The sequence below is a fragment of the Dama dama genome, chromosome 30 (assembly GCF_033118175.1).
Source record: "Dama dama isolate Ldn47 chromosome 30, ASM3311817v1, whole genome shotgun sequence".
In the NCBI taxonomy this organism is placed as follows: domain Eukaryota; kingdom Metazoa; phylum Chordata; class Mammalia; order Artiodactyla; family Cervidae; genus Dama; species Dama dama.
In genome coordinates, this window is record NC_083710.1 from 34,399,884 (window position 1) to 34,423,882 (window position 23,999).

At 54.8% G+C, this 23,999-nt stretch overlaps 1 protein-coding gene across 5 annotated transcripts in view; it reads left to right on the top strand.

The window, feature by feature from the left end:
- Positions 1-21,253, top strand: part of SLC7A1 (solute carrier family 7 member 1) — a 63,641-nt gene extending 42,388 nt beyond the window's left edge. For 2 of the 5 annotated variants that reach the window (XM_061133678.1, XM_061133680.1), the window contains exons 3-13: positions 1,855-2,242; positions 3,633-3,791; positions 5,468-5,642; positions 7,717-7,838; positions 8,347-8,569; positions 9,260-9,399; positions 11,886-11,988; positions 13,810-14,027; positions 14,229-14,395; positions 14,965-15,073; positions 16,307-21,253. In XM_061133678.1, the coding sequence (XP_060989661.1) occupies positions 1,873-2,242; positions 3,633-3,791; positions 5,468-5,642; positions 7,717-7,838; positions 8,347-8,569; positions 9,260-9,399; positions 11,886-11,988; positions 13,810-14,027; positions 14,229-14,395; positions 14,965-15,073; positions 16,307-16,410 (1,890 nt within the window). In that variant the 5' untranslated portion in view covers positions 1,855-1,872 and the 3' untranslated portion in view covers positions 16,411-21,253. The remainder of the gene's footprint in view (positions 1-1,854; positions 2,243-3,632; positions 3,792-5,467; positions 5,643-7,716; positions 7,839-8,346; positions 8,570-9,259; positions 9,400-11,885; positions 11,989-13,809; positions 14,028-14,228; positions 14,396-14,964; positions 15,074-16,306) is intronic. The other 3 variants (XM_061133679.1, XM_061133681.1, XR_009691395.1) reach the window with 2 other exon arrangements.
- Positions 21,254-23,999: the final 2,746 nt, after the last annotated feature.

Genomic DNA, 23,999 nt, shown 5'->3' on the forward strand with positions numbered 1-23,999 from the left:
TCTCTTCTCTTGGCCCATCAGATAAAATACGGAGAGGACCCCCCCCACCCGTCCCTCTGTGACTCGCAGGGGGCCTGGCCTGAGGCCGGGCAGGGGACCAGCCCACAAGGGTGTGGGCAGGCAGTCCGGGGTTCCAGGTGGTTAGGTACGGACTCTGCCAGATCTGCTGTCTCCACTTAGACGATGGCGCTTTCCAGTCACTTAACTGCAGCAAAGTTAGGTAGATCAGTCAATACCAATTGGTCATCAAGGTGAACTTTTAGTGGCTCAGTCACGGTGATAGCTTATCTCTGCACACGTTTAGGTTCGCAGGAAAGCCGTGAGGGTAGTTCCTGTGTGCCCACACTGTTTCCTCTGAGATTAGCATCTTAACACTAGTGTGATATTTCGGCTATGGCCAACCGCCCAGTGTGGATACAGCTGAAGTCTGTGCTTTGTTCAGACTTCCTGAGTCCTCCCTGCTGTCCTCCTCCCATCCCGGGGCCTCATCCCGTCCTCTAGGCTAGTGTCCTGTCTCCCGAGGCTCCTCCTGCTCGCACCAGCTTGCAGACTTCTCTTGTTCTTGATGACACCCGAGGATCGGGCACAACTGAAAGAAGGAACACTCATGCACACACGAGGAGCGAAACGCAGGTGTTTCGTGGAGGTTCCTCTTCTGTCATTTGTCCGATACGTTTCTCAGGATTAGCCTGGGGTTATGGCTTTGGGGAGGAAGCTCTCCGAGGTAAAGGCCTTTCTCATCACATCATACGCTCAACTGTAACCTGCCACTTACTGATGTCAACCTTGGCCGCCTGTCCGGGGTGATGTTCTTTCAGGTTTCCCCCTTCCCGCACTGTCCTCTTTGGAAGGATAGGGGCTGTGGCTCCCCCTCCCTGGGGCTCCAGGCAGGCCCCGCCCCCTCGGGGCGAATTCTCCTGTGATTGGCCGGCGCCTCCCGGAGCGTGCGGTTCAGGAGCTCGGCGGCATCCTGGGCCCCAGGGAGTAATGAGGCTGTGAAGGGCGATGACCGGGCCGTGTGCACCGTCTGGACTGTAACACATAGCACTCTGCCGGCATGGTGCAAAGGAAAAGTGCTTCCCAAAGCAGCGACGGCTACACGCGGCCTAACTCCTGACAGTTTAGTGCTTCTCTGCTCTGGGCACACTGTTAAACTGGAGACAGCCTGGCTCCTGCTTGGCCCCGGGAAGGTCTGGAAAGGGTTGTCACTGCCATTGAAGGCCTCTGGGCTCTGATAGTTAAATTCATATTTAGTTTGGTTTGCCTTCCACAACAGCACACTTGGAATGTTGCTGTTTAGTCGCTCAGTCTTTGCAACCCCATGAACTTGTAGCCTGCCAGGCTCTTCTTTCCCTGGGATTCTCCAGGCAAGAATGCTGGAGTGGGTTGCCATTTCCTTCTCCAGGGTTTCTTCCTGACCCAGGGATCAGACTTTGTCTCCTGCATTGGCGGGCGGATTCTCTACCGCTGAGCCACCCGGGAAGCCCGTACCCTTAGAATAGCAGCTTTACTTTTCCTGGTGAATTGTACGACTCAGGAACAATGGGCTTAATTGCGTTTTTCCTGCTATTTCTGCCCATAGAAGGCTCTCGATTGGGAATTGAAATTAGTGTGGGGGCTCAAGAGACCGGAGTCCCATCAGCGGGTGTGTTGGCCCCTGGGTGTTTCTCCCGCTGGTCAGGCCTGAGGCCGGGAAGCCGTGGGTGGGTGTTCTGGCCGCGGGTGGTGGGATCGTGAGAGGTGAGGCCTTAGCGGCAGTGACAGTACGGATCACGTGGCCCACCTGCTGCGGTGAAGGGGTCCCTGGGTGAGACCAGAGCGCTAACGAAGCTCCCGCCTCTGTCCTCCCCTCAGCAGACCAGAAGCCGCGGGATGGGGTGCGCCGCACTGATGGGCGTCGGGCAGCAGATGCTTCGGAGGAAGGTGGTGGACTGCAGCCGTGAGGAGAGCCGGCTGTCGCGATGCCTGAACACGTTCGACCTGGTGGCGCTGGGCGTGGGCAGCACACTGGGGGCCGGCGTGTATGTGCTGGCTGGGGCCGTAGCGCGGGAGGACGCTGGCCCCGCCATCGTCATCTCCTTCCTCATCGCTGCCCTGGCCTCCGTGCTGGCCGGCCTCTGCTACGGCGAGTTTGGCGCACGCGTCCCTAAGACTGGCTCGGCCTACCTCTATAGCTATGTCACTGTGGGTGAGCTCTGGGCCTTCATCACCGGCTGGAACCTCATCCTGTCCTACATCATCGGTAGGTCTCTGCGCCAGGGCCCGGCCCCGCCTCCCTCCTGGTGTTCCTGCCCCAGCCTGGCTCCCCAGACCTCAGGGGTCTGGCTCCCCATCCCAGGCCAGCATCTCCCGCCTTTTCCCTTTTCCTTTAGTGCAAGGTGGAGGCCTGCTGCGGGCACCACTGCCCTGGCTCTTAAAGATCAAGCACATGGGACCCTAGTGGGGACAAGCCCAGCCCCTAAGAGGCCAGTCCTGTTACCACAAAGAGACGCAGAATCAGGACGTTTGTAGCTAATGAAATAAAGGACCTCATGTCTTTCAGTCTTTTTCCTGATTACTCAAGTAAATACATCACTGATACAGAAAAATTTAAGAAATGCAGAAAAGCACAAAGAGGAAATTAGAAATTACCCAGTCTGACAGCCCAGCCTCTCAGTGGGAATGTGGCTACTTTAAAAGGGCTTTTACGTTTCCAGAGCGCTTGCCTGCAGATAGAACGGTGAGCGTGAAGCTCCTGCTGTTCCTAAACCAGCAGGTGACAGTCACCAGCAAGGCACCCTTTAAAAATAAAGGAAGACGCCTTTTGTGGTGACTGGAACTTTAGCAGCATTTCCCAGGAAGCATTGCTGGAAAAGCAGTGACAGGTGTTACTCAGATTGAAAGAACAGTTGGGTGCTCTTGGCCTTTGGGGTAGGGGTGGGGGTGCTGGACTCCACACCTGTGGATGTTCTGTGTGGTCAGAGCCTCGGGGCCCCAGGCCTGGCACAGTGGTAGAGGTGGCTGACTCTGGCAGGGGCGGGGGGTTGGGGGGGGTGAGCCAGCCACTTGGCTGCTGGGGGGATGGCCAGCCCTGAGCAGCTGTCCTTGGCCCCCCAGCCCCCTCCGGGAGGCAGGCCCTGTCAGCTCTGCTGCTGAGGGTCTTCGGGGAGGAATGTCGCCCCCACTGTCTACTGCAGCCTAGGTGCGGTCATGAGGTCCCCTGAATGGTCTGTCCCCAGGATTTCTTGTTACAGTGAAATAAAATAGGTAGAGTTCAGCACTGTCAGAGCGCCTCTTGGTGGCCAGGATGGTGTTATTTTGTTAAATTTTACTATGATTCAGCTACACATAGGTTCAAAACACATGGTACACACACGCACACACACTCACACATACACACACACACACGTTTGTGTTGGTTGTGATGGAGAATGCATCTGGTCCCAGGCCCTACATCTGGCTTCTCTGCAGACTCCGACCGGTCCTCCTGTCTGAGTTAGCACATCCTGAGGTGTGGCGGCTGCTGCGGGGTCCCCTGCTCCCCAGCATCCGAGAGCTGTGAGCCCCTGCAGGTGCTGCAGATATCAGGCTAGACAATAGGTGCTGTGTTGGCTGTTGCCTTCTCTTCCATCTGATGGTGTGTTTCTTGGCAGGTACCTCGAGCGTAGCGCGGGCCTGGAGCGCAACGTTTGACGAGCTGATTGGGAAGCCCATTGTGGAGTTCTCGCGGACGCACATGGCCCTGCACGCACCCGGGGTGCTGGCCGAGAACCCAGACATATTTGCCGTGATCATCATCCTCATTCTCACAGGTACGGCCACACGTTGGGTGCGTTGGGAGGGGAACCGGGAGTCCGGGGTGAGGCTCAGGCTCTTTCCTTTTCTCCTTCTCCCATCCCCCCATATTCTTGTCTTCTTTAACTGATGCAGACATCTTTTTTTTTTTTTTTTTGTCAAAATGGATTCTCAGAGATTCACATAGGGTTGGCCTATTGAATAGGTCGAGTGGTGCGCTGTTTAATTAAAATGAGACTCTCAGGTGTTTGCGTAAGTGTTTGTGGAGTAGGATTTCATTAGGGCTGCGGGCTTTGTGTGCAGGTGACCCAGGAATCCGAGTTCTTCTGACTCAGTGGATGACCATTTAGGAAGGAGAGTTGGCCTTCATCAGCTAGGACAACATGGAGGAACCAGGCCCAATGGTCACTGAACCTTGGGGTTGGAGACGGCTTGGGTGGTTTGCATCCAATCAGCCAGCAAAACACCCCCTTAAATAATGAAGTTTCCCCACAGAGTTTCTGGTACTGGACTTTTAAATTGCAGACAGGGCTTGAACACAGCTGATGACTGCCTTAGTCTTCTTAGTGACATTGACCTTAGTCTCAGCCACCAAGTTGGGAGTTTTGTTAATATGCACATTAAGTAGATATGCAGATAAATTCTCTTTTGAGGTTAGAAGATTTTGGATGGGTTTTAAAAACATCCATGCCTTATTTTACACACCACATAATTGAGATCGTTCTGGACAGGGCCAGTCTCAGCGGTATGTCTGGTCCAGCTGGCAGGAACACGGATCAGAAATTAAGTCTGCAGGAGTGAGATTTTCATAAGGACAAGAGGGAGGGAGGCTGAAGAACAAACACAGCAGAGTGTGAAGTGTTCCCTGAATTGCTCCATGCCCTTGTAATGTCTGTATTTCAGAAATCAGTCTGTCACGTAGAGCATCTTTTATGTTAAAACATGTAAGAGACGTCCAGTCCTATCGTGGTCCTGGGTCACTGGGCACCTTCCCTGACTCTTCCCTTGCCTGGCTGAAGGTTCTCCACACAAGTGTGTTCTGTGTTCCCCAAGGCTGACCTGCAGCTTGCGTAGTGTCACTCGTGCTTTTTTCACCGAGTATTTTTTTTATATCGAGTTTTCGAGGTAGAGCTGGTCTGGCTCAGACGTTCTACGTGCGCTGAGTCCCAGGAGGGGGACTCCATGGCAGGACCCTCAGGTGGTCGTCACTGTGGACACTGCTAACACCCCACAGAGCATCTGAATGATTCCATGTCTGGAGAACTCTTTTTTTCTCTCAAGAAACTGAGCAGAGTGTCCCCTTGGAGGAAATGAGAACCAGCCACTGGGTGGTTCTCAGTGATTGAGGTTCAGCGAGAGGCTCCCTTCATCCAGGGAGGGCTCTGCTATTGAGGGCAGCCACTGGCTCAGATGTGCCCAGCCCGTCTGTCCCCGGGGTGGCTCCTGCTTGTTGTCTCAATTCCACGAGGTGGCTGGACGTCCAGCCCTGCTGGCTTTGGTCAACACCCTGCGGACTTGGGTTATTTTGATCCCTGCCTCTAGGATAAGAGTCACTGCAGCCTCGTTCCTCTTCGGAGGTTTGACGCTGCTCACATTCTTTTAACGTCACCTTCTCATCCCCCCCCCCACCCCCAGAGGGACTTGCTGGTCCGAGGTCAGCACTGAGATCGTTTCTGTTTATGCCCTTTTGCAGGACTTTTAACTCTCGGTGTGAAAGAGTCTGCCATGGTCAACAAAATATTCACGTGTGTCAATGTCCTGGTGCTGGGCTTCATCATGGTGTCGGGGTTTGTGAAAGGATCAATTAAAAACTGGCAACTCACGGAGGAGGACTTCCGGAACACGTCGGGTCACCTCTGCCTGAACAAGTGGGTGTCCCCCTGACTCTGGGCGCCTGGGAGTGGTGCGGCTAGGGCGGTCCTTGGCCACCACAGCATAGCGCAGTACAGTCTTTGTGAAAAAATGTAATGTGAGCTAGGGTATTTTGTCATTACTGAACTGGTTTTTTTTTTTTTTTGCAGTCAGATAGCTGAGGGTGTTTCCTTTGTCTGAAATTTGTGTTTTCTTGCCTTGTATTTGACTGAGATTGTACGACACAGGAAGATGGTGGGGGAACGGCGGCATCTCTGGATGCTGATTCCAAACCCCTGCCTCGGTGAGGAGCGTGGTCGGGCTCACTCAGCAGTCCGTTTCCCCGTATCCTGTTTGATGATCAAACTCTGAATTTCCTTTTCGGAAAAGATTTTCCTCTGCGGTACCACGCAGATGCCGCTTTCTTTTGAAATGCCTTCCTATCTGATCACCTTGAACAAAGAAGTCAGTGGAACTTTTTATCTCAGGCATTCTTCAGAGTAGTTTCTCAGAACAACTGAGGTTATCACAACGCGATGATGACAACCTCTTTCACTCCCACTCCACGTGGGCCGCATCAGCCCTGAGACGCCATGGCCTTAGCGTCCTTCCATATCGGGCTCAGGATGCCGAGGGCTGGAGATAGGTGACCGGCCAGCTTACCACTCTGTGCCTTTGCAGGCCTCTGGGCACGCCCTTACCAACAAGCTCACCTTGTTTCGGGAAACAAAAGCCAAACATTGGAATGGATCTTTCTGACCTTCCTTTTTTTTTTGTTTTTGTTTTTGGTCAGATTTTTTGATACATGTTAGGGTCTCAGAAGGGAGAACAGGGAGTTCTGACTTTGTTTACAATTGTGTTTTAATTATGGCTAAAGGTTAAATTGGTGCTTTGAAGAGATCCTCCTAAAATGCAGATATCTCAGCTCCAGGAATGATCAGCTAGGGGTCGCTGGCCAGTGTGGACACATGCAGGCTTTCAGGGGCCGGATCATCCACAAGGACATGATGTGGTCAGAGCTGGGCTGTGGGTGGGCACAGGCACGACCCGGCTCTCCCACCAGGGGCTAGAGTGCGAGGACCGTGCGCTCAGATCTGGAAGACATGTCCCTTCTGCCCACAATCCAGTAGGGGGCCGCGTCCAGCTGCAAGAGAGGCCGGAAAGCTGGCTGGTCACATGCCGGGTTGACCTCTGATTAAGGCCCGGGTGCCCGGCGTGTCTTCCGATGGCCTGCTCCGTGGGCAGGCGCTGATCAGCAGCTGGTTCACTAACTGGAACACAGACAGGAAACGAACCCACGAAACTAGCTCTAACATCATGTGGTTAGCAGTTCAAAAAGAAAGAGCCTTCCTTCTGGGGACGAAACGCGACTACAGAGAATTGAGAGCTTTTAATAAGTCACTCCCCAGCATTCCTGAGTCCTTTTCATGCCAAATTTATCAGTGCCCGTTCATTCAGGGCCGAGTAGGGCCAATTTGAAATACACTTTGAAGTAACCCAGTCGACTTGGAAAGCTTCACAGGCTTCCTCACCGCTCACTGTGAGCCAGTAAAGAATTGAGCGGAGAATGCACCTCCTGTCTCCTGGTTGTCTGTCTAGATTTAGTCTTCTTACTGTTTTTTTTAAATTAATTAATTAATTAATTTAATTTGGAGGCTAATTACCTTACAATACTGTAGTGGTTTTTGCCATACATTGACATGAATCAGCCACAGGTGTACATGTGTACACCCTGAACCTCCCTCCCCATCCCATCCCTCAGGGTTGTCCCAGTTTGATGCATGAAACAGGGCATTCATACTGTTTTGAAGAGACTGTTTCTGCCAGCTGATGGGATTTCCTGTCACTGGCCATCCTCGCGCTCTGTGTCCCTGCAGTGATGACCTGCGCTGGCCTCTGGCCAGAGAGGCATTTGTTTCCCCCCCTCGGTCACCGGTGGGGTCCTGGAGTTACGTCTGCCTGCAGCCCCGGGACCGCTGTCCTGCCAGCCGGGGGCCGCTGCAGGGCCGGGCCCAGCTGGGCCTCGGGGTGGCTCCTCTTTGGGACCAGGAAGTGGGGGGCTGTGACCCTGACGGCGGCGCTGTCTTTCAGTGGCACGAAGGAAGGGAAACCCGGTGTCGGTGGGTTCATGCCCTTCGGGTTCTCCGGCGTGCTGTCGGGGGCAGCCACCTGCTTCTACGCCTTCGTGGGCTTTGACTGCATCGCCACCACAGGTAGGCCCACCGCCCTCGGGACACCTGGGCTCGCCTGGCCAGGCGTCTGATTCCCCTCCCTGGGGTGTGTGCGTGCCCCCCACTGCCCGTTTGCTCCTGAGCACCCAAGTGTGGATTTGCACCTTCCTGCCCATCCCCCTTTCATCACTCCCCAAGTGGCCCGCCGGACAGGAACTTGCCTGCCTGTCCCCTGCGGGCCCGGGGTGACAACACCGTGGCTGCAGCTGACAGCAGACCCCATGTGCGCTCCGGGAGAGTGTGGCCACCGAGTCCACCATCGTCCGGGCGCTCGAGGAGGCCGGGCTCCCAGCCTCCAGAGTGTTCTCTTTTCCTCGCTGACCCTCAGCGCAAAGGCTGAGAGCACCTTCCCTGGGCCCGTGGGTATTGTGGTTTGTGGTCTGAGGGCCTCTCCCCTGGGTTCCCCGGAGCCTGGAAGGGCCTTGGCCCTGCAGGGCAGTGAGGGGCAGGGTGGTCTCAAGCCCCCAGCTGAACTCCTTGCGGCTTGCAGGGGAGGAGGTGAAGAACCCTCAGAAGGCCATCCCTGTGGGCATCGTTGCGTCCCTGCTTATCTGCTTCATCGCCTACTTCGGGGTGTCGGCCGCCCTCACCCTCATGATGCCTTACTTCTGCCTGGACAAGAACAGCCCCCTGCCAGATGCCTTCAAGCACGTGGGCTGGGAGGGTGCCAAGTACGCGGTGGCTGTCGGCTCCCTCTGCGCCCTGTCCACCAGGTGAGGAGCGGAGATGCTCGGGAAGGCGAGTGTGCCGTGAGCACTCCTCTCTCCCCGTGAAGTAGAGCCCAACCCAGCCTGGATCGTGGGACTTCTCCCCTTGGGCTGCTCTCGATCAATCCCTGGGGCTGTCTTTGCATTACGGACATTTCATCTCAATAGCCTGAGGCCCACATTTCAGTCGGCTCAGCAAGGTCTGCTTCTCTTGTCCCTGACTGTGGCCACTGGCTGGACCAGGCCACCTCTGTGAGCACTGTCTCTGGCCCTTATTTTGGCCATAAAGCAGAGGCTATCATTAAAAAGGAACAAGGGCCACAAATACCTTTTAATGAGAATCATTTTGCCCTCATGCTTCCTGCTAGCCTGTAAACACAGGAAACATTTGTGGACCTCCGGGAGATCTTCATGAAGGCAGTAACGCTTTTCTTTTTGATTCAGCCGGAGATAATTGCAGGAATAAATACAGAACGTCTCTAGAACTGTGTCTAGATGCCATTCTGGTTTACGTTAGACGTTTCCAACTCACAGACATGTGCAGACTTGCTGCAAGTGCTCCTCCAGGCTCGGTGTGCTGAGCTGTGGGCTTCCCAGGTTGGAGCCGGCTCCCTCTCCTTGGTGTGAACACCTGTTGCGATGCCTTTATTCCCCCGAGCTCTCTTATGGACACGGTTCGCTTTTTCTCCCATCTAGTCTTTTAGGTTCCATGTTTCCCATGCCTCGAGTTATCTATGCCATGGCTGAAGACGGGCTGCTGTTTAAATTTTTGGCCAAAATCAACGACAGGACCAAAACACCAATAATCGCCACCTTAACCTCGGGTGCCATTGCCGGTAAGAACTGGAATCTCCTATGCAGCATTTTAACAGTTGGGTTATTATTCCCTAAGGAATGTCTTGACCTGTGACGGTCTGAGAGAAGTTGTGACTGGTCTTTTTAACGTTTGGTTTTTACCACTGGAGTCTGGTGTGTCGCAAGGTAACAGTGCCTTTTGACAAAAAGCAGATGCCAGTTTCACAGAGGATGTGATGGAATTCACAGGTTGCATTTTTCAATGATTATCGTCCACTGCGCTCAGCTCAGCACATACACTGTCCCTTCAGAGCTGTGTCCTTCCCCTTCCCCAGGTGTCCCTGAGTAGACCTTGGTGGGATGAAGTCCTTCATGGTACATGCCCTGTCTTGTCAGTGCTGGAAATTCACCGTCCATGTGTCTTAGCTCGTGAATTCTCTGGGAAGCGAGAATCCCTTACAATCAGTGTTTTATAAAACATGCCACCTGTTCCCCAGGGAACACTGAGGGTGTGACTGGGGTAGTCCTCCGCCTTGAGCTTATGAACAACAAACGGCAGGACGAGAGGAGGTGGATCTGACGGATCGATATCAGGTCCCTCGCCAAGAGGGCAGAAGGGAGCGGAGGGCTGTGTGCACCTTGAAAGCCAGGGCAGCCCTGCAAAGAGACCGCTCTTGGTTTTCTGTTTCCTCTTTGAGCCGTGTTTCACAGCCCAGAGGCACGTATACAGATGAGAGACAGAGGCTCAGAAGGGGGACGTGAGGATGCACACCCAGGGAGGACAGCGGTGGTTCTCGCATCCGGGTTTGTTTTGGGGCCAGACTGGCTGGGTCCTCCCAGCCCACGTGTGGAGCAGGAGGTCTCCGTGGTGAACGAGGACACATACCGGTCACAGTTGGATCACAGGGACTTGTCAGATAGCCACAGGGGAGGTGTTTGACCCTCTTAATGAGTGAATTGTTAATAGCATTCACACCCTTAGCAAAATGTGCTTAGTTTTATGGATCAATGTTGTTTAATGAAAGGAAGCCAGTTTTCCTTATTTCACACACGTGCAGTATGAGTCTGCATTCTTGAGTGTGATCGCTGTGGGCAGGAATAAGTACAGAACGTCACCATGTATCAGTATACGACCAGTGTGTTTATGGGATTAAGGAATTGGAAATAGTGGGTGCTTTTTCTTTTTCTTTTTTGAATATTTACATGTAATGTGATCATGCTGAAGCCTAGCCTCAATTTCCTTCCTGTGCTGATTAAGGGAGATGAAACTGTAATCTTTAAAGCCACTGTAAAGTTCTTGTATCACCAGACCAAGGGTTTGCTCTCTCTCTTTATTAGGTCAGAGTGATAAGTAAGTCTTTAGTTTTCCAAAAATCACCTTCCATGGAAGAAGTTTGGCTCAGGTTTCTCTGAGTGAGGATGTAAGCACTTGATACACACAGAGTGGGTTTTCTAATTATCCTGTAGGCCCTCGCTGCTCTTTAATTCTGTTAGTTAACCTCAGTTTGAATTTGTTTTAGTTGCCATGGTTTGTGTGGGCTTGAGAAGTATTTGTGGAAAAGTAATGGCTTCGAGTTTATATTTCAACTTGTGTTGATTGCATGTGATTTGAAAATATCCCAAAGTAGATCCAGCCAAGTTATTTTTTAAATGGGAAACTTGACACATATACCCACATAAATAGACGTGCATACACTTATAAAAATCTAGGAGTGATTTTCAAAAAAGACTGTTTGTTTTGCTTTGCATCAAGTGGGGTTGTGGTGAAGGGACTGGTATTGTTTGGGAATAACATCACTTTCCACGCCCACCTTCTGGGTTAGGAGCCTCTGTGAGCCCTCCCAGGGCCCCCGACTTGCCCTTACCCACCTCCTCATCATTGTTGCCTCCTGATGCAGGTCTCAGGTGGTATTCTTGGGAAGACCAAAGGGCTCTTTGGTCTACCCTGTTCAGTGGCATATACCTAGCACCCAGTGACTGGCATGCTCATGAGTGCCATTGGATGATGGATGGGTGGATGATGGAAGGATGATGGATGGATGGTGGATGGGTGGTGTATGGGTGGATGGCTAGATATGCATAGATGCAGACTCTGTGAGTCTGCATAGTGTAGAGGAAGACATACTGCCCCAGAGCCATAAGAACCTAGCTCAGTGCCTGACTTTTCCACTTATTAGCTGTGTGCCCTTACTTAGGTAAGTCTCTCAACATGTCTGGACTTTGCTTTCTTCATCTGTAGTGTAGGGATGGCTGGCAGAATTGCCATGGGGGTCAACAGGGTCATGCTGATAAAAGTGCTCTCTCTATTTAAATGTTATTTATTATTGCTGTCTGTTGGGAGCTGTGTATGTGGTTTAATCCCTAGCTTTCCTTCCTTTTAAGCAGTGCTGCTGTGTTTTTTCATGCAAAGGGCTGGCAGGGGAAGGGGAGGCCCTCCCGGGTGCCAAGGGTCACGGGTGGTTGATGGCCCTGGCTGCCAGTGTGTTCGGGCCCACACCCGTCCTAATGTTCGTCTCCTCCTCCCCAGCGGTGATGGCCTTCCTCTTCGACCTGAAGGACCTGGTGGACCTCATGTCCATCGGCACTCTCCTGGCTTACTCTCTGGTGGCTGCCTGCGTCTTGGTCTTACGGTAGGTATGGCTTTCCGGGTTCCAGGACACAAGAGCAGATGCCCCCTGCCAGCTTCCTGCTATCAGTTCGTGTTAATGGTTTATACGCTGTAAACTTGAGGCTGTGGATCGTTCCTTTGGGAACTGCCTGGGAGAGGGTGGGACCTGGTGCTTGAAAGTCTAGTTACAGAGAATAGCCTTGAAAGGAGTCCAGGGTGGGTGGCTTGACTGCTCTCTCTCTCTCTCATAAGCTCTGATTTTTCTGGCTGGATGTCTGGAGGACAGAGACAACTTGACGGCTGGGGGCTGAATCTTTGGATTAGAATTTTTGAAGGCTGAGGGTAACGATCTCAGTTTGGACCGGAGACTAGGGACTGGCCCTGGTGGGCACTGGGAGAACTGGGGACACTGTGATGCTTCCTTGGAGGTGAGAGTGCTGTTACAGAGCCTGGAGGGCCGGGGGTGATGTGCAGGAAGACTCTCCAGGTTCTGCTTTGAGTCTTGTCTGGACGGGGCCGGCCCCGTGGAGGGCCATGACACAGCAGATCCGGGCCGGGGCTCTTGGCCGCCATGGTGCCCGTCCCTCCAAGCTCACCCTGCCCCAGTTTTCCTTTGCTCCGGGAGACAGGGCTCTGCTTCCTTGCTTCCAGGGGTGACCCCACGTAGCATAGCCACCCAATGTGGTCTCCTGGCGAGAGGCCCCCTACTTTGCAGGGCTTTAATCTTGCCAAGCCATGGATTCCATCCATAACATGCTCTGCAGCTACCGTCCCTGGGCTGAGCCTCAGTAGTGGCTCTGGAGAATCAGCTAGAGCTAGTGTTTCTGACCATGTGTTTCTTCCCAAGAGCTCAGTGCTACAATCTTCTCCGAGTCTCTCCCAACCTTCTTGTTAAGTGAGTCAGTGAAAAAAAAAAAAGGTGAAGTATCTTCATACTCACTCTTAGATTATATGCAGAATAATTCATAAAGCATTGCGTGTTTCAAAGCTGGTGGAGGAGATTGGAGCTCTGTTCCTTTTGGCTGGGAAGATAACTCGCCTCATTTAAAATGAATGCTTCACTTGCAGGTGGCTTGTGTCTTGGAAATCATGCCATAGGCTTAGTCCTTCACCCAGCATTAGAGAGTTATTTATCCCAAGGCACTTAGAGTTTTTAAATAAATTGATCCAATTAAATCATGCAAACAGAATTTCTCAAATTCATCAGCCTGCAGACACGTTTCTCTGACTCTGCACGGAATAGGATCCTAATATGATTGCTTTCTATTTCTGTCTGTATTTTAGCTTCCTACAACCATAGTTTTGTTGTGAGTGGCCTCATATCTTAAGGGCCAGAGCTGCTTTTCAGAGTGAGAGAAATGATCTTCATACCTTCCTCTGGGCTGTTTCAGGTGGAGGTCAAGTTGCCTCAAAACAGAGACATAAAAGGAAGAGGATGTTGCCCTGAGGCAGGAGTGAGGCCCTGGTCTCCTCTGTTTGTATTTGCGGAAAGTTAGTGGTAAAGAACCTACCTGCCAATGCAGGAGACATAAGAGATGCGGGTTTGATCCCTGAGTTGGGAAGATCCCCTGGAGGAGGGCCTGGCAACCCACTCCAGTATTCTTGCCTAGAGAATCCCATGGACAGAGGAGCCTGGTGGGCTGCAGTCCACGGAGTTGCAAAGAGTTGGACACAACTGAAGCGTTTTAGCACACACGCACGTTTTATCATTCTGACCATCTTCCCTTTTTATGTCTTGTGTCCTAGGCAGCTTTGAAGGCTTACTAAGAACATGAGTTAGAGTGTGTGTACTTGTGCTGAGTTAAAGCCTCATCAGATGGCTAAACAATATGCTACCTCACAGGTATCAGCCCGAGCAGCCCAACATGGTATACCAGATGGCCAGGACTAGCGACGAGCTCGATCCAGTTGACCAGAATGAGTTGGTGAGCAGCAGTGATTCTCAGACGGGCTTTTTACCGGAAGCAGAGAAGCTTTCTTTGAAAACCGTACTCTCACCGAAAAATACGGAGCCTTCCAAATTCTCCGGGCTAATCGTGAACATCTCAACCAGCCTCCTAGGTAAAAACCTGCCCTTCCCTGCGCGGTGTTTGGGGTCTTGCTTATCCCCAGGGGGACCATGATGTCAATTATTCTGCCCTAATTGGGATTGGTGCTTGCAGAGATGGAGCCCAACCCTTCCGGGATTTTGGGAAGAACTGATCTGTCTGTGGGATCCTGGGGAATGACTGAAGTGCGGTTTTCTCTGTCTGTCCCTCTTAGCACTTCTGGTCATCACCTTCTGCATGGCAGCTGTGCTTGGCAAGGACGCCCTGGTGAAGGGGGAGTTGTGGGCAGTCTTTCTACTCATGGGTTCTGCCTTCCTCTGCTCCGTGGTCACGGCCATCATCTGGCGGCAGCCTGAGAGCAAGACCAAGCTCTCGTTCAAGGTAAACAGCTCAGCCTGACAGCTGGAGGGACCCACCCCCGGGAGACCATGATCCTGCCTCTCCTGCAGGAGGCCACCCTGCCCCGCTGGGCTCCCGCAGGCCTGGGCGTGTGGAGTGAGGTGCTTGCTGGCCAAACTCAGGGGCATGTGAGCCAGGCAGAGACAGCGCTGCTGAGAAAGGCCAGCCCCTGGCCCTTGGGTGGGGCAGTGCCCCTGCATCCTGTAAGCTTTTCATAAGTAAACGTCTGCCCTGGTGGATCGTGTGTCGTTACCAGGCCTTGGAGATGACCAGGGCCTCTGCAGGCTTAGAGTCTACTAATAATAAGATTGTTCAGCAAGCTCAGAAGTGAGATGCGAGTTCACTGTGGCAACTAGTGTCGCTCAGAACAAACTCCCACCTGCGAGGGTTTGCCTGTGGGGCTGTGTTGGGGGTGCTGAGGGGATGGGGGTGCCGGGGTGGGGCCTGGCACTCAGCCCCTCCCCACACAGCCCCGCCCGTCCAGATCAGGCCTGGGAGGGCGCTCCCCTTGGGTGGCTCTGCCGTCTCACGCTCGCCGCCCTTCCCCGCAGGTGCCCTTCTTGCCAGTCCTTCCCGTCCTGAGCATCTTCGTGAACGTCTATCTCATGATGCAGCTGGACCAGGGCACGTGGGTCCGGTTTGCCGTGTGGATGCTGATCGGTATGTGAGGCGTGGGTTTCGAGGCGACCAGCACGTGGTGTCCCAGCCTCTCTCAGGCCCCCCACTCCCCCACTCGCCCCCTTCCCCGCCTGTGCCCAGCTCGTTGTCCTCTCTGCTACTGGCCGGCTGGCTTGCGTCCTCCAGCTACCCCTGTTTCCGATTTCAAAACACAGTGAAAACAGCGGTTTTCTCTCTGACAGTGAGGAACACCTGGTAGGCTGTGGGTCCTCCCTCCCTCGTAGATAATTGTAAAGCCTTGGCCTGAACCAGTTATCTGTTTGGGAAAGAGCTCAACGTTCAAAGAATGAGCCCGTGAGTCTGCTGTTGACAGAGCACCACCTTCTTCACCCCAGACGGCACTGTCTGGACAGCCCCCTGGGCTGCAGGGACTGGCTAGGCCCGTGGGAGAACTAGAGGTTCCCCCTTGGGGCCTGGCCCCATTTTGCACCGACCATGGCCCCTCTGCGGGCCTCTAGCAGCCCGAGGTGCAGAAATGAACCCAGGTTCCTTCTGTAGCATTGGTGGCTGGGAGACTGGCCTGAGCGGGCTGTACCCCTGATGAGAGCAGTGGCCTTTAGGCCGAGTTGTGGCCAAACCCCTCTGCCCCAGTGACTGAGGGGTATCGAGGGTAGCTTCCTGCCTCCCTCCAGAGGTGGGGGATGCCTGCTTTTGAGCACCCTCCACAAGTTCCTGGGCTCCAGGACTGTTCTCCCTTGTCACTGGCACAAAAGGTGGTCAGTGGTGGGGGGCGGTAGTTAGGGGCACAGATCTCCGGGTCCCACCACAGACCCCTATGGCCCCTGAAACTCAGCAGAATGACTGAATTGGTGGGTTGCATGAATTCCCACGTGACCTGAGGGTCTAAGCCACTTGTGGGAAAATCACAAGCTGTAACAGACAGCGTGAGGAGCCCAGGGAGCCCTAGTGCCTTTGGAAACCCAGCGCAACTTCTGGAGGGTCTGTCTTGACCCCTCCAGCGGCCACAGGGCAGCCGCCCCGCCAGGTGGGCAGTGGATGAGGCAGAGGCACCAGCGCCCCTCCAGGGGTCCCCACCCGGTGGCTTGCCAGGCGCAAGGCTGCCCAGAAAGACGCGCCTGCCTTTGCCAGGTGTAGAGGTGACCCTACCGGAAGTCATGTGGGCTTACCTGGGGGGCAGGCCACCTGCCTCTCAAGAGATCCTGACTCTGGGGCCGCCTCCCGGAGTCACACCCTGTCTCTGCCCTTGACCTGCAGGCTTCTTTATCTACTTCGGCTACGGTCTCTGGCACAGCGAGGAGGCGACCCTGGCCGCCGACCCCACAAGGACTCCTGACGGTCACTTGGATCATTGCAAGTGACGCATGGTCCTGCCCCCAAGAGACCCCCGCAGCACCTCGCACCACCACCCCACCCAGCCCGCGTGCCCGGAGCTCAGCGCAGGCCACGTACGGCCCGCGGCCCCGACCCCCTGGCAGCTCTTGGTGGGGCCACGTGGCCAGGGCTGGGACTGGCCGCCGCCTGCCTCCGAGCCTCCTCCCAGACAAGGATGGCAGCCCCTCTCCTCGCCCGTCCAGCACCCCAGCTGCCGCGGCCTCGGGCAGAATGGAGGTCACCTCGGGAGCCCAGGCCTCCATCCCGGGGGCGCCATGCTGGGTCCTGTCCCCGCCTTGGCCCAGCCCCAGACAGCTGCCCCGGTGCTAGGTGTCTGTCCCCTGGCTGTGCCCATTCCCCAGCCCAGCGGTTTAGTTTACTGAGAGAGGAAGACCAGACCATCTCCTTCTGCTCAGCCCTCTGAGCTGCCTCCGGAGGGTCGCCGGACTGTGACCGCCCCCTCCCTCCAGGCAGGAGCCTTGGCCCGCACTCTGCACACTCCTGCCAGGGGGCCAGGCTCCCCCGCCGCCGGCCTCCTGCAGCCACCGGCCCTCCAGCAGGTCCCTGCTGCTGCTTCAGCCGAGTCCTGAGTAACTGGAACGTGACACTATTTCTGTAGGACCTGCCTCAAAAGAGCGGAGCTTAGCTGAGCGCTCCCCCTGGTCCCGGCTCCTCGCGGGGTCCTGCCCCCTCTGCTGCTCATGGGTCTCAAGGTTCCCCAGGCCAGTGTCCGCTCATCCTGAGTGACGCACGGCCCCCCCTTGCCCCCCAGCTGCCTCTGGCCCCTCGTGCGTCTCATCATCACACAGAGTCCTCTTGTCCTTGGCTGTGAGTCGCCACGCAATCCAGCTGGTGCATGACGGTGATGTGGAAAACGGCCGAGTCGTTCCCTGAATTGTTCAGGGTTTGGGGGTCTGCCCGTGGCGGGGCAGTGTGGGGTCCTGTGCCGTCCCTCTCGTGTGCTCTGTGTGTGTTGTTGGATGCTGCGGGGGACCCCTGCCTCCGTGATGACCGCGTGTCCTTGTGCACATGGCGCGCCCTGCCAAGGCCCCAGGGACACTCCTTGCAGGTGGGCCGTGCCTTCCTTCCCAAGAGTGGAGTTGGGGGACGGAAGGGCCTGCGTTGGCGGGAGGTGAGGGGGCTGGCGTTTCTGACTCCACACAAAATATAAATGCTGCTTGTGAAGCTTAGCTCCCATTATCTTCCCCCTCTGCCCTTTGACACAAATCTGGTAGAAAGAAGCCTGATAAACTGATGGCTCTTGGCTTTTCTCCCTCTGCCCCAGAAAGTTCTTGGAGAAAAAAAAAAAGCAAGAATGAGTGAAGCAGGGTTGGCCTGGGTGGGCGAGGGCCCAGCCCCAGTTACAGGCTCCATCGTCCTCTCTGGTCACTCGTGGTAACTTTATTCACAGTCTCACTTGCGAATCTTGCAAAGTGGGGACGAGAGCCCGAAGCTTGGGTTTCCAAAGAAAGGTGTTTAGGTTTATGTAGCTGGTGCTGTACCATATTTTGATGAATCTTAACTTATTTCGTTGAGGTGTTTTGGTTGTCTGCTTGCTTCCTGGGGCCTGCTAGTCACCTGTCTGCTCGAGTTGTCTGCTGTTTCTCCACCGAGGCGGAGAGTGTGAGGGAACCAGTGTGTCCAGGAAAGGTGGCGGGTAGAGTTTCTCTCACTTTTTTATTTCCGGCTGAAATCTCTGAGCCTGACTGCCCCCAGCAGACTGTACACAGCTGACACTTGAGCCAGCTGCATGCCTCGTCCTCCGGCCGAGAAGGTGTGTCTCAGCATCTCACGGGCAGTCCTGTCATGACAGATGGTCCCCTGCCTCACCTGGAGCCAAGGGGCTGTGCCGCAGGGCCCGCCCATTGGTATCAGAGGCCCCCACCCTCCATGCCGGGTCAGAGCCCCATCTGAGGAAAGGATCCCTGGGTCATTGGATGGGGTTCAGTGACCTGTGCTTTTGTGAAGAGAGGTTTTCATACCGTTGCCAGATGTTTTCTCTTCTGTGTGGGGCCATGCTGCCAGGAGACTGAGCAGCGTCTGCAGACCCTGGCTCTATCACACCCGCTCTGGGTTCGTAAAAACTCACCTGGCCCAAAATCAGGGGAGGAGGTGTAGGCAGGGGTGGGTGGGAGCCGTGCAGGGGCCTGATTGCCCCCGAAAGGTTCCATCCTCACCCAGGGATGGGAGACATTGTTATCACGGCCCGCCTTCCTGTGCCTAAGATGGACACATACATACACACAGAGACGAGATGCACACAGACATAACACACATACACACACAGACACAGATACACACCTGTATACACAACACACACATGTATATACACACAGGTATAACACACACACACAGACATGTACACACAGACACATACACACATGTATACATACAACACACGTGTATATACACATACATATACACACAGATATAACACACATATGCACACACATACAGACATAACACATGTACACACAGAGACATAACATACACACATAAATACACACACACAGGCAGAAAATAACCACTGGAAGTGCCCGACAGTTTCACATCTCAGCCCTGCCCAGACTCAGTTTCATGACTTGGCTGTTATTGTCCAGAGACACCCCCTGGGGATGTTGTGTCCTCGGTTCCCTGGGCACCAGCCTCAAACACTCGCATTGGAAAGACCCGCTTGTGGGGAGGAACTGCCCCTTCCCACCACTCGTGGGCCCCTCCCTGCACACGCGTGACCTTGTGAAAACCCACCTGGGGTCCCCCGGGCCCTGTGTGGGAGAGTGAGGGGCGCAGTATCTCTGGAGAATCAGCTGGGCCCGTGGGCGGGGGAGACGTGAGCCCCTGGGCAGGGATGGGACCTTTCGGGGGCAGTCAGGACCCTGCATGGCCCCCATGCCCCCGCTGCCTACACCTCCTCCCCTGATTTTGGGCCAGGTGAGTTTTTAGAAACCCAGAGGGGGTATGATAGGGCCATGGTCGGGAGACTGCTGCTCAGTTGATACAATGTCAGCATCACTTGTATCTCCCCCGCTTTGGGCTTTGTTCCGTTGAGCCCCTCAGTCTCCATCAAGTGATCGACCACCTCGTCCCATGGAGTTTGGACACCCCAGGTTGACTACAGCCTTGTGGGGCTTCTCCACCCACCCTGAGCCCCCCGGGGCCCCGTCACTCCCTTCTGCCCCTTGGTCACATCTCTTCTCACTCAGGAGGGCTGCGGGCACAGCAGGAGCCTTGCGCTTGTGTTTGCTGTTCCATGCGTGGGGTGAGGGGGGGAGCGAGTGGGAACCCAGGCTGGGCCAGGTCTCCTCCCCGCCACCCCCACTGCCAGGCGGGCACGGTGAGCTGACTGGGTCCTGCCTAGGATGGCGACTAGCCTGACATTGGAAGCAGATCTGTCGGCACAGGATGTGTGGACACAGCTCGTAAAGGCCTCGCCTGGTTGCAGGTGAGCCCGCGGGTACTTGGGGGTCTGGCTGCTGCAGAGAAGAGGCCTGGCCCCATGCCAGGGGTGGACACCCCACTTTGACACCCTGAGTAAGAGCCGCTTGTTCTGTTGACCCCTGAGAACACCCCCATGGAGACCAGAGGGAGCGGCTTCATGCCGGCCCGTCGCCCCAGTGTGCGAGGATGGACGGAGAGGCAGGGCTGTGGCATGTCCACGCAGCCGTGTGAGTTCAACTTCAGATGGAACTAAATATGTGTTGTGTATAATTTTATATATAATTTAAAATATATTACTATCTGTCTGCCTTGGTAATGAGAGTATTGTTATGTAAGGCTCCTTAGCGGGAGCGAGATGTACAGTTTATCAGACTCTTGTGGACTTTTTTGGGTGATGAAATGCTTTATTGATCCAGTGGTGCAAGAAGCTACAAACACTTTGTATCTCATCATCGTAGTTATGATGCCTAATGGGTGGTTAAGGCAAAAAAGAAAAAAATGTCAACTGACCTTCCTGTTCATCACTACGATCCAGTCTTTCTGTGCCCATTGCTTCACTGGGCGGCAGTGCTCTTTCAAGAGGGAGTGGACCAGCCAGGGGTCTCGGGGCGCAGTTCTCAGGAGCCCCCCTACCCCAGGACCACCCTGTCAACGTGTCGAACTGCTGGCTGAACACTCCACCGTGAGACCTCGGCTTGAAGTCCAAATGAGATTTCTCAGGGTCAGGGAGCATGGCTGGGAAGAGGCATTCAGGCCTTGTTAAATTATTAACAAGGTATGTATGATGTTGTGTTTCTTGATGACAAACTTTTTAAGTTTGAGACTTATTTTCCCATTGGAGAAGTTTATAATATCTATTTAAGATAAGTTTCCTGCTTACGTTGTGCCTTTAAGCGTGGATAAGTCTAAGGAGCACAAAGGGGTGACGATCTCCACGAGGGTTGGTTTATTGTCAAACCTGAAGGTGTGTGGGTTCTCCAGTGTACTTTTTCTTCTACTGAACATGGAGCCATTACTAAGAGGATTGTGTTTTTTATTATGTAAATTGTGTAATATTTTTTTGCTCGTTTGATGTTCTATTTTTCTAATAGTTTTCTTATAGTTTCTTATAATTGCAATACTAGATTTAGATTCTGACAGCTAACTGCAAATCAGATTGGCCTCCGCTGGTCCCGTTGAAGTACCCCCCATACCTTCCCCCTCCCCACCACCCGTTTTTACTTTAAGGACAAGAGTAGACGTTGTCCATTGCCTTTAAAAAATGTGAACCTGTGCTCTGTATCCCAGTTTTGCTGGTACACTGATGCCATAATAGTTCATGTTGTAAAGTCAAACTTTGTTGGTACATCCCGTCATGCTTCCGCAAATCCTAATAAACTCCTATCTACGGCCTGGGCGTGCCCAGTGCGGTCTCAGGAATTCCCGCAGCTGTGGGAAGGGTGGTGAGGGGTGGGGGGGTGTGGCTCGGAGAGTCCCAGAGCCTGGTCTTTGCTTCTTGAATCTCACAGCCGGATGTCTCGTTGCCTCACAGCTCGGGGTTGGGGCGGGGGAAGGGAATCCGCAGCCAGGGGGACCCCTGGATCATCTCCCCAACCGCCCACTCTTCCCAGATCGCCTTGGGTTTGGGGCCCAGAGGTCTCCTCGCCAACCGGATGGTGGGGGATGAAGCTGCTGTCTGCATGACGACGTGATATCAAGTGCCCCAGCCACCACCCCCACCCCCAACCTGTGCCCAGAACCCCTCGGCCTCGTATTGCCCTCCACCTCCCCATACACACCAGTCCTCTGGGATGGGGTGCTCGCAGGACAGCGGTGGAAGGCCGGGGGTGTGGCTGTTACAACCCTCGAGCGCTCACCACCACCCCCCACCCCCGGCCCCAATTCAGAAAGGAGGCGTTTTCCTGCACTGGAGGTGCGTTCAGTCGAGTGGCCCCAATTCTCAGACCCCGAGGCGTGGTGTGACCCCACCAGGAAGATGCGGAGTGACGTTTCCGCACTAAGAGGAGAGCAGGGGGCTGCTGCTGCAGGTCCCGCCCCGCCTCCGCGCGACCATCATCAAGCAACCGAGGACCACCTGTGGGCCACGCGGCGCGCCACTCGCCCGGGCTGGACGGTGGGAATGCGCTCAGGCAGGCGGGGCGCCCCTACTTGCCCCCCGGACCTGGGGGCCACCTGGCCGGGTCCACGCGTGGAGCCCCCCTCAGCGCAGAGAGGCCGGTGCCTTGGCGCCACGCTGCCACCTAGAGCCCGGCGCCTGGAGGACCCCCGCCAGGCTCCTGGCAGTCTCCCAGGAAACCCCAACACAGGTCTCTGAAGCCACTCTGAGGCCGGCGGTTGGGCAGTCACCTGGAGCGCACCGCTGGGTGACGAAGCTCGTCTGGTGAGTCAGAGGCTGCCCCCGACAGCCCGGCCTCCGCGGTGGGGAGGAATCACGTGGATTCCTTCAGGACTGCTCAGTCACCAGGCGGCCCGGAGGGCGGGGACCCTTATCAGGGGGTACCCCTGTGCGCCCCTCTGCAAAGGGGCATCGTTTCGTTTTGCCATCTAAGCTTGTCCACCAAGCCACAAATGCGATGTGAGCAAGGCTTAGGGAATAAAGCAGGCAGTGTGTCTGCTGATGCAGCCCATCTCTGGCCTACTTCTCAACACCCATCTGGGACTTCGAGGGACTGGGGGTGTGGTGGGGGGCAGTGGCGGGTAGAGAGAAGGTATGGGGTCGGACTTTGACACTTTTACTCCCTGAATCCCTGCGGTTGCTTCTTGAGAGCCTGCTGATGCGCTGTGCTGCTCAGATTTGGGTGCAGATAAACTGATCAGCAGCAGCTAAGCCCGTGGGCTGGCTTGTCTGTGGGGAGGCGGGGCCCTGTAGGGAGGGGAGGGGCCCACTTAGATGGCACTCTATCCCGCGTGATGCTGGCGCTGGGAAACCCAGACACGGTAAGGGGGGCAAATTCACCTGTTAATCCCCCAGCCTGAGGGGGCAGAAAACTGAGCTGGTAGGTCAAGACACCCCAGGTGTCCTGCTTTTGTTTATAGAGAAGTTCCAGAGAAGCAGACCAAAGGGAAAAAATTTTAAAAAGGTATTTAGCAAACAAGTGAATTAGCTCTAGCCTCTGGCGATGTTCACTTTTTTAAGCATTTGACCCAGATTCACCACCCCCTCCCCCACCGTGGGCAAGGCCCTGCCTCTAGCTTGACAGGGAGGCTGTCCCATCCACCAACCCCCACCCAACGTCCCTGGCCCACTGCTGGGTTTGTTCTCAGATGCATCCACAGCATAACAGCCTTCACCTCCATCAGCAGGGGAGCCTCACCCTCCTCACTCCTCCCCGCCTCACAGGCAGTGGGGGAGCTGCCGTGGACTCCCAGAGACCAGAGTGGGGACTGAGTGGTTGACTTCGAAGGTCTCTCGACTGCTGCCTGGCAACCCATGGGGGACACGGTTCTCCATTGCCAGGAGGCCAGTCCACCTTCAGTTCCTCCACGGGGCCCTGAGCCAGGCGCCAGCGTCCCTTTGCCAAGTGACAGTACTGATACATGGGGGGGTGGGGAGGATAATTCAGGGTGGTTCTGATTAAAGTGGGTGGCAGGAGGCGCCAAAAGACATGAACAGGTTGGGATGTGTTGATGAGTAAATCATTAATTGGTAGCCGTCACCAATATCTGGAGGCATGGGTGACCCAGGGGGTCCTGGGATGATGTTGGCGGGTCCAGATTAACTCAGGGGCCTTTATCACCTGCTAAGGGGTTCCTGGTCAGCAGCAGCCTGGGAGAACAGACTGACTGGAGTCTCCCTGTGGCCCCTGGTGCCCCTGCCAACTGGCTGCAGCCTAGCCAGAAAGCCCGTATTAAGGGGGTGGGAGGGGGCGAATGTTTCCAGGTTAAAGGAGTGTCCTGGCTCAGTGCTTTTCAGGGTCCTGTGAACCCCGCGGGCACGAGAAGGCACATGACAAGGAAGTGCTGTGACCACGGCCCCCATGCTAGAAGCCGGTGGCCTCCTGTCCGCTCTGAGAAGAGAACTCTGTGACCACCCAGATACAAAGTGACCAAGCCCACTTGGGGTAGAAAGTCAGGTCAGCATCTGAATTTGAAGTTGACAGTGAGGGGTTTTGTACTTGACCTCTTGTGTCCTTTTTCC